The sequence below is a fragment of the Oncorhynchus mykiss genome, chromosome 18, assembly GCF_013265735.2.
Source record: "Oncorhynchus mykiss isolate Arlee chromosome 18, USDA_OmykA_1.1, whole genome shotgun sequence".
NCBI classification, from domain to species: domain Eukaryota; kingdom Metazoa; phylum Chordata; class Actinopteri; order Salmoniformes; family Salmonidae; genus Oncorhynchus; species Oncorhynchus mykiss.
The window spans coordinates 51,093,167-51,101,878 of NC_048582.1; the positions used below are offsets into that span (position 1 = coordinate 51,093,167).

General features: G+C 42.6%; 1 protein-coding gene across 2 annotated transcripts; it reads right to left on the reverse strand.

The window, feature by feature from the left end:
- Positions 1-925: 925 nt before the first annotated feature.
- Positions 926-3,724, reverse strand: agr2 (anterior gradient 2). Of its 2 annotated transcripts, none has more exons than XM_021572372.2 (8): positions 3,593-3,724; positions 3,012-3,144; positions 2,671-2,734; positions 2,423-2,475; positions 2,009-2,085; positions 1,748-1,811; positions 1,509-1,592; positions 926-1,251 (listed from the first exon to the last, which is right to left on the reverse strand). In XM_021572372.2, the coding sequence occupies exons 2-8, from the start codon at positions 3,133-3,135 to the stop codon at positions 1,202-1,204; spliced, it is 516 nt and encodes a 171-aa protein (XP_021428047.1). In that variant the 5' UTR covers positions 3,136-3,144; positions 3,593-3,724; the 3' UTR covers positions 926-1,201. The 2 variants fall into 2 exon arrangements, with proteins under 2 accessions (XP_021428047.1, XP_021428046.1); XM_021572371.2 differs by having other exon boundaries at positions 3,012-3,148.
- Positions 3,725-8,712: the final 4,988 nt, after the last annotated feature.

An 8,712-nucleotide genomic window follows, 5' to 3' on the forward strand; every position in this document is an offset into this window, starting at 1 on the left:
GGGGAAGTGGATAAAAGGCCTCATTGCCAAACTCCTAAAGTATCCCTTTAAGAGTCAATTGCTCATGCTGTCTGAATATCATCGGTATGAAATGCTTGGGAAGACTGACATGTGAAAGAAGAGATGAGCTTTGTTCTGCTGATAGTGTTACAAAGCCTGGCAGTCGATTGTGTGTGTGTGCGTGTACACAAGTGCGTGTGGGTCTGTGCAAGTGTGCGTGTATGTCTGTTGTGTGCTGTTGTATCAGTTACCTTGGCTTGTGCCTTTTGCATGTCTCCTATACTAGTGTATACTGCTGCTTCCACCTCCCTGGTGGTTCTGTGAACTACAACATACCTGAGCCTTTGTACAAGAAATCTCAATTAAATAGAAAGGTCAAAAAATATATATTTCATACACTGTTTCTGTTCTTTGGTTTTCCTTTCAACAATGAGTAACTCCATTCCCACCAATGCCCAGTCAAGTTGACCTATTAGAAAAAAAAATTCCTGAAAGTTCACTGGGTTTGTTGGGCTCAGTTTCCACAGAAACCAGTGGCATTCAATGACGTTGCAAAATGTAGAGCTCAGCTCACAGCAGTAGCCTAACCCTTTCCAAGAAACTCTAAAATCTCTACAGAAGTGGAATGACAAAATAATGCTTTTATTTGCTAAATGACATATTAGATTCGCATGAACTTATTGCATTGCAATATTATAGTACTACATGACATTACTAAGAATCATGTGTGGGTGTGTCATTCCCTCACTGGCCCCGCCCATTCAGGATGTGACCAGGATGTCAGCACTCACTCCCTAACTACACAAACACAAACTCACGGATTCATGCACACCCACTGTGTGTTTTTTTTCCAATAGCCCTTTTAACCTGAGTCATTGTCATGAAGGGTGAAAGGACTGAAATACATTTTCCAATGAGACACAAATCATTTCATAATTGCACTATATTTAATAAAAAGACATCTCAGATGTACAGCAATACATTACAAAGACAGAGAAGTTCAGGAAAAATAACAGAATTTAAAAAAATGGAATTGCGTTTTGTGAAAGTGAAGACTAGTTCTTTCCAGTGCTTAGGTTTACATGGTGACAGTATGCCACTGGCTGACTCCTAGGCTCCAGAGAACGTTCAGACAATGTTCGGAGAACCTCTGAAGTCGCAGGCCAAAGGTCATGAGGTTGGTTACATGATGAGTCAGTGCTTACAACTCAGTCTTCAGCAGCTTCTTGGCCTTCTGCATGTTGCTCAGTACTACAGGGAGAAGGGAAAATGAAGAGTAGGTCACTCAGGAGCAGGTTGTTTCTCACAAATGCAACATTTTCTCATCTCTGAATTAATTCTAAAACAATCTGAATACATTTAGTAATACCTTACATTAATAAAAACATAGACATGTGTATAAATACTTAAACATTTACAATCTATGAAATACAGATTTATTAAAAGTATGTAAACCGTTAGTATGCAATGAAACAGTCAAAAGGGAGATAAGATCAAGTTGTACTCACAGAGTTTGATGTCAGAAGGCTCATAGGCGTACATACGGTTGGAGTAGCGCCCTGTGATGTCAGCTCTCACTGTCATAGAGGGATCTGAGGAGAGAGCGATTAAGAGAGAGAGAGAGAGGGAGGGAGGGAGAGATAACTATTGGTTAAAATCTGTTGCTTTTGTTTGATGCCATCATAACCTGAATAATGACATTCCTTCTCATGTAATGCTGCTGGGAAAATGTGACATTTTTACTCACCGACAAAGATGATTCTAGGGACATACTGGCCATCAGGGGAAAGGTGCTTGTCTGTGGTTTCATACTGACAACACAGGGAAAGAAACATATCAATGATTTGCTTCTTAATACTAAAAGTCAGGTCAACAAAAAATAAATAACAGTGCCCTAAAATACTAATATAAATCAAACCATAGAATCATCAAATCTAATAGATCAAAAGGGAAGTCATCTAGGTATTGATTCTGACAATGTTTTCCAAAGACTTCATTTACAACTCACCACCAGATTGAGGACGATGAGGTCTTCATCAGCCACCTTCTGGATGTCCTTGTCTTCAGCGAAGACCTTCTTCATGGCTGGATTCATGGAAGACATCATGAACGACGTTATAAAAAGTGTTACATTGACTTAAGAGATGTCCATACATGGCAGCAGGATGTAAGAGGTGTATACCACCTTGGCAAACAGAGCCATGTTTGTTCTACTGCGAGTTTGATAATGGCTGTTTAAACAAGTCCTGGTTTCTAATACAACCGAATGATGCATCGCGATTTGGGAGAATACCAGGATGCAAATAATACTCATAAAAGCCAAGGGAGGGACATTGACCTGTGGTCTGTTCAGGAAGGTGCAACAGAGTGGCAGCTTATTTGCTATAGGTCAGGGGTTAGAGGTTAAAGGTCAGGGTCTTACATGCACTGTGAGGACAGTCCTCCAGGTGGAAGATGACCATCAGAGGCTTGTTCCTATGGAGACAAATTAGTTCTGGTTACAGAATAAAATAGAATATAAATCCTTGAAATGTATTTGTTTTGTTAAGTGTATTTATCAGTCATCTAGATCTGTTACATCAATGTGAAATAACACCTTGTTCCCTATTTTCAACTTCATAAAAAGTAGGGTGCCGTTTGGTATGTAGCCATAAACGTTTGTTCACTCACTGTGCCCTGGCCCAGTACAGAGCCTCCTCATAGGTCTGAGCCCAGATTAGTTGATCACCCCAGCCTATAGGAGACAGTCAGGAAGAACAGTGTCAGTGCAACAGTTTCAGTACAACATTAAAGAACATTCAGGTAGAGATATATTGTTTAGAACAGACATGCCTCTACTGACATGTAGAACAAGGAAGCGCATGTCAGCTCTTTTCATTAGATATCTCCGACCACACTGATCTTACAGAGCTTTGAGAATGAGGAAAATGAGAATGTGTGCTCATTAATTCATTCCTTAACAGCACTATACACTGTGATAGGCTTTGGAAATAGTAAGGGGAGAGTGTTACCTCTGGAGAGAGTCTGAGGGATCCTCTTCCCCCTCTTGGCGATGTTCTTCTCAGGCTTAGCCAGAGATGAAGACACGGCTATGGCCACCAGGACCAACAGCACCGACAGCAGACCTCGGATCATGATTACTACCTTTCTGGAAGGAAACAGAGTTCAATAAGCATCTCAGAGTAGGTAGGAGGTAGGATCAGGTCCCCACTGCCCATATCATTTTAATCATTATAATCTACAAGTCAAAAGTGATCCTATGTCAGCACTCCTATTCTGAATCATTGTGAATATGGGCCCAGATAACACATGCCTGCCACAAAACTGCACAGAGAGTCTACTTCTATTTCTACTTCTATAACAGTATAGCTGAGGGAAAACAATATGGAGATCCATGCAGAATTACAAATAATTGCACATCTATTCCGATTTGTTCAAGTTGTTGAAGACTGAAAGACAGAAAAAGTTCACAGCATTTCAAGGCACATTTACCAGACAAAGGATCAGATGGATGGATTAGGGATGGTGAAGAGAGATGTGTGGTTAGAGAATAAGGCTTCCATTGTGGTGGAGGGAGAGATCCATTTCCTACCTGTTCTCTGTGGCACCTTTGTGTGTCTCCTGTGTTCTGCAGCTCCTCGTTCTGCTGTGTCCCTTCTCTCTCACCTGGACCTGCTCTTATACACGGGCCCTAAGCTCTCATGCTGACCCCTCCCACCAACCCTCACCTCTCCCTCTCTCCTCCCACAGCTCTGATTGAATGTGTGTCTACTGTGTAGGTAAGCAGCTCTGATTGAATGTGTGTGGACTGTGGAGGTAGGCAGCGTAATAGATTCTAGAACTTTCACTTTCTCTCCCTTCCATCGCTATCGGACACAGGCTTTTAAAGACATATTAAGCCTGGTTAAAATGTTTGCCCTGAGTTGGATATGATAGTGTTGTCATGTACGTTTTCATGGAGTTTTACGCGAAGAATGTGTAACGGAACTGTTGAATCATAATAGTTGGCTCAGATCCAAGGACAAGTCAGCATTAAATTGAGGAATCTGATATCGGGGCTACTAGTCAGTTCATGATTGGTTCAGGTCAGATCCGTGAGATTGACATCATTCTCAATAAATTAACTTTCCTAAAGTAAACAAAAACTTTTAATAGGTTTGAAGGGGGAAGTTCATCCATTTTTACGTGGCCTTATTTTCACTCTTTCTGTGCTTGTAGTTGATCCCCCAAACCATTTTGTTTTGTTAGAGAAAATTGTCTGTCACATTTTGTTATAACTATAATGCAGTAGGAAAATATGAAAATGTGTCTAAAGCATATTAGAAAACGTTCTAAAACACTCCACACCAACTCGTATTACATCACAATCCCAGTCTGAATGATGTCTCTGCACAATTTTATTTTTCAAAGATGTTCTACTGTCCCATAAATCCATATTTGCATCTCGTTGTAAACACAATCATGCAAACATGGATTTAGGGCACAGTGGAAACTCTTATTGTGCAGAGACATCATTCAGAATGGGATTATGATGTAATATGAGTTGGTGTGGAGTGTTTTAGAATGTGTTTTAGACACATTCTCTAAACTAATTGTAGTCAATGTCAAGTGATGACAGTTTAGGGCATCAGAAGCACAGAAAGATTGAATGTGTGAACCTCCCCTTTGGTGTTTGTACTTTTAGTGTAACTGTTTGTAGTGATGTAAAGGGTCATTGTGCACCAACATTTAAAAGTCTTCCTTTTTAGGGAAGACCCAGATGCAGACAGTGTTGAAGTAATGAAAGTGTATTACTAGAACAGGGGGCAGGCAAAACGACAGGTCAAGGGCAGGGAGAGGTCAGTAATCCAGCTCAGAGTCAAAGGGTACAGAACAGTCTCAGGGTCAGGGCACGCAGAGGTCAGTAATCCAGATCAGAGTCAAAAGGTACAGAACAGTCTCAGGGTCAGGGCAGGCAGAGGTCAGTAATCCAGATCAGAATCAAAAGGTACAGAACAGTCTCAGGGTCAGGGCAGGCAGAGGTCAATAATCCAGATCAGAGTCAAAAGGTACAGAACAGTCTCAGGGTCAGGGCAGGGAGAGGTCAGTAATCCAGATCAGAGTCAAAAGGTACAGAACAGTCTCAGGGTCAGGGCAGGCAGAGGTCAATAATCCAGATCAGAGTCAAAAGGTACAGAACAGTCTCAGGGTCAGGGCAGGGAGAGGTCAGTAATCCAGATCAGAGTCAAAAGGTACAGAACAGTCTCAGGGTCAGGGCAGGGAGAGGTCAGTAATCCAGATCAGAGTCAAAAGGTACAGAACAGTCTCAGGGTCAGGGCAGGCAGAGGTCAATAATCCAGATCAGAGTCAAAAGGTACAGAACAGTCTCAGGGTCAGGGCAGGCAGAGGTCAATAATCCAGGGCGTTGTTTTATTTTATTTATTTCACCATAATTTAACCAGGTAGGCCAGTTGAGAACAAGTTCTCATTTACAACTGCGACCTGGCCAAGATAAAGCAAAGCAGTTTGACACATACAACAACACAGAGTTACACATGGAATAAACAAACATACAGTCAATAATACAGTAGAAAAATCTATATACAGCATGTGCAAATAAGGTAAGATAAGAGAGGTAAGGCAATAAATAGGCCATGGTGGCGAAGTCATTACAATATAGCAATTAACACCGGAGTGATAAGATGTGCAGATTAACCTTTTGAGGATCTGAGGACCCATGCCAAATCTTTTCAGTCTCCTGAGGGGGAATAGGCTTTGTTGTGCCCTCTTCACGACTGTCTTGGTGTGCTTGGACCATGTTAGTTTGTTGTTGATGTGGACACCAAGGAACTTGAAGCTCTCAACCTGCTCCACTACAGCCCCGTCGTTGAGAATGGGGGTGTGCTCGGTCCTCCTTTTCCTGCAGTCCACAATCATCTCCTTTGTCTTGATCACGTTGAACTGTAACTCAGTAAAATATTTGAAATTGTTGTGTGATGCATTTATAGTTTTGTTCAGTATTCATTATAGCAAGACTTCGTAACATAATATTCTGGAGTCAGTTTTGCTTTCTTAAACTAAATATATCCTATATTCTGTCTTTACGGTGCCATACACATGTAGAAATCAGCATTGTGCTGTGAAATGTGCATTGTACTGCCTCTACCCAGAGGCCTGTTTACTTTTATTTTGGGGGGGGGGGGGATTCATGCCTCTACACCATAAGAACTACAGCTTGATTACCCCTTACAGCTTTCACTCTCTCCTGCTAAGTTACTAAATAACTCTCCAGCTGTATTGCCTAACACCCTGAACACACAGATTAAAGTGGGTGAAGAAACAGACTGCCACATTGATTCTCTCTGTTGGTCTCATTAACCTTTTACTGCAGTGGGCTAAATCAAGGTCATACAGAATCTATTTTGAAACAAAAGTATACACCTCACACACATGGTTATGGGCTTAGAAAAATAAGACACTTGTACCATGTCAGGTATAGAGTTGAAATCTATTCAATGTTGAGTTTGCATCCCAATATTACACCACATATGTGTTACAGAAGACTGCAACATAACAAAACTGTTTAACATAGAAACTGTTTGACATAACATGACACTCATGAAGCCACTAGGTCATTTTGACTACCTAAAAGGGTTACTTAAGTAACGGTTGGGTTTGTTTAAGGAACCAGGAAGTGCCTAGACAATGATGCCTATGAATTGAGAGTGGTTATACTGGTGCCCTTACTGAGCCCTCTCTCTCACAGGGCTTCTGACGGCACAACCCCCCCTCCATCCGACCCCATGCACAGACCAAGGGTAATGTGATCAGACCAACAGCAAGCACCAGGATCAATGGTGGCTTTGTTCAAGTCTCCATCCAGACAGACTGGCCTCTTCAACTACTACTACACCTCCGATTGATTTATCCACTCAGTCTTTTTAACATGGATATGATTGGTTTACTTACACACTGAATGTACAAATATTAAAGATACTTTCAGAATATTGAGTTGCACCCCCTTTTGCCCTCAGAACAGCCTCAATTCATCGGGGCAAGGACTCTACAAGGAGACAAAAGTGTTCCACAGGGATGCTGGTTCATGTTAACTCCAATTCTTCCCACAGTTGTGTCAAGTTGACTGGATGCCCTTTGGGTCGTGGACCATTCTTGATAAACAAGGGAAACTGTTGAGCATGAAAAACCCAGCAGCGTTGCAGTTCTTGACACAAATCAGTGTACCTGTTGTTAAAACAGTTGCTACTTTGAGGGTTTTACTTGCAGCTATAGATCTGGATAAGAGCATGTGAAATGCAGAAGGATAGGTCTATGTCGTTTATCGCAGCAGACAAACTCAGGCCGACAAGAATTCCAGTGTGGACGTTGGAACAGCGGAGTGCTGAGGTGTCCTTAACCCTCTCTCCCTTACTTCCCTCTCAGAATGCTGAGGTGTCCTTAACCCTCTCTCCCTTACTTCCCTCTCAGAATGCTGAGGTGTCCTTAACCCTCTCTCCCTTACTTCCCTCTCAGAATGCTGAGGTGTCCTTAACCCTCTCTCCCTTACTTCCCTCTCAGAATGCTGAGGTGTCCTTAACCCTCTCTCCCTTACTTCCCTCTCAGAATGCTGAGGTGTCCTTAACCCTCTCTCCCTTACTTCCCTCTCAGAATGCTGAGGTGTCCTTAACCCTCTCTCCCTTACTTCCCTCTCAGAATGCTGAGGTGTCCTTAACCCTCTCTCCCTTACTTCCCTCTCAGAATGCTGAGGTGTCCTTAACCCTCTCTCCCTTACTTCCCTCTCAGAATGCTGAGGTGTCCTTAACCCTCTCTCCCTTACTTCCCTCTCAGAATGCTGAGGTGTCCTTAACCCTCTCTCCCTTACTTCCCTCTCAGAATGCTGAGGTGTCCTTAACCCTCTCTCCCTTACTTCCCTCTCAGAATGCTGAGGTGTCCTTAACCCTCTCTCCCTTACTTCCCTCTCAGAATGCTGAGGTGTCCTTAATCCTCTCTCCCTTACTTCCCTCTCAGAATGCTGAGGTGTCCTTAACCCTCTCTCCCTTACTTCCCTCTCAGAATGCTGAGCTGTCCTTAACCCTCTCTCCCTTACTTCCCTCTCAGAATGCTGAGCTGTCCTTAATCCTCTCTCCCTTACTTCCCTCTCAGAATGCTGAGCTGTCCTTAATCCTCTCTCCCTTACTTCCCTCTCAGAATGCTGAGGTGTCCTTAACTCTCTCTCCCTTACTTCCCTCTCAGAATGCTGAGGTGTCCTTAGCTCCTGAGGCACTGTCTATCCTTCTCGCCGTTCCTTCGTGTGTTTTCCCCAAGTCAATATTTGCAGTGGAGGGCACGGTTAAAGCCACTCCTGATCACACATTGAGTTGTCAGCCACCTGAGCCACCTGTCACTAGCCTCGCCCTGGGAACACGGATCTTCCGTACACTGCCATCGTCATAGGATGTAGGAGCTTGGATCAGGATGTGTAATGTGTTTAATGACGCTTAAGAATGTTTCAAGTTCCCCTGAAACTTGTATATGTTCCTTTATAGGTCTTCTGACTATCTGGAACCTTCATTGATATCCAAATATTAAAACATTTCAATAATGGCAGTCATCTTCAAAAGAAACTGAGATAAGAATTCCATTCAATACTGAAACACTTGTTAGATAAGAACTTGAAACAAAACCGTTAATGAACGACATATTCACGCCTCAAAATAACACAGAGCAACCCAGATA

Bases quoted from the DNA above. Each gene is read 5' to 3' on its own strand.
- agr2 (XM_021572372.2), bottom strand. From the start codon at position 3,135: ATGATCCGAGGTCTGCTGTCGGTGCTGTTGGTCCTGGTGGCCATAGCC. The intron at 2,735-3,011 runs GTAACACTCTCC...TGTCTCCTATAG, and splicing joins CCCTCAGACTCTCTCCAGAG to GCTGGGGTGATCAACTAATC. The intron at 2,086-2,422 runs GTAAGACCCTGA...CCATGAATCCAG, and splicing joins GGACTGTCCTCACAGTGCAT to CCATGAAGAAGGTCTTCGCT.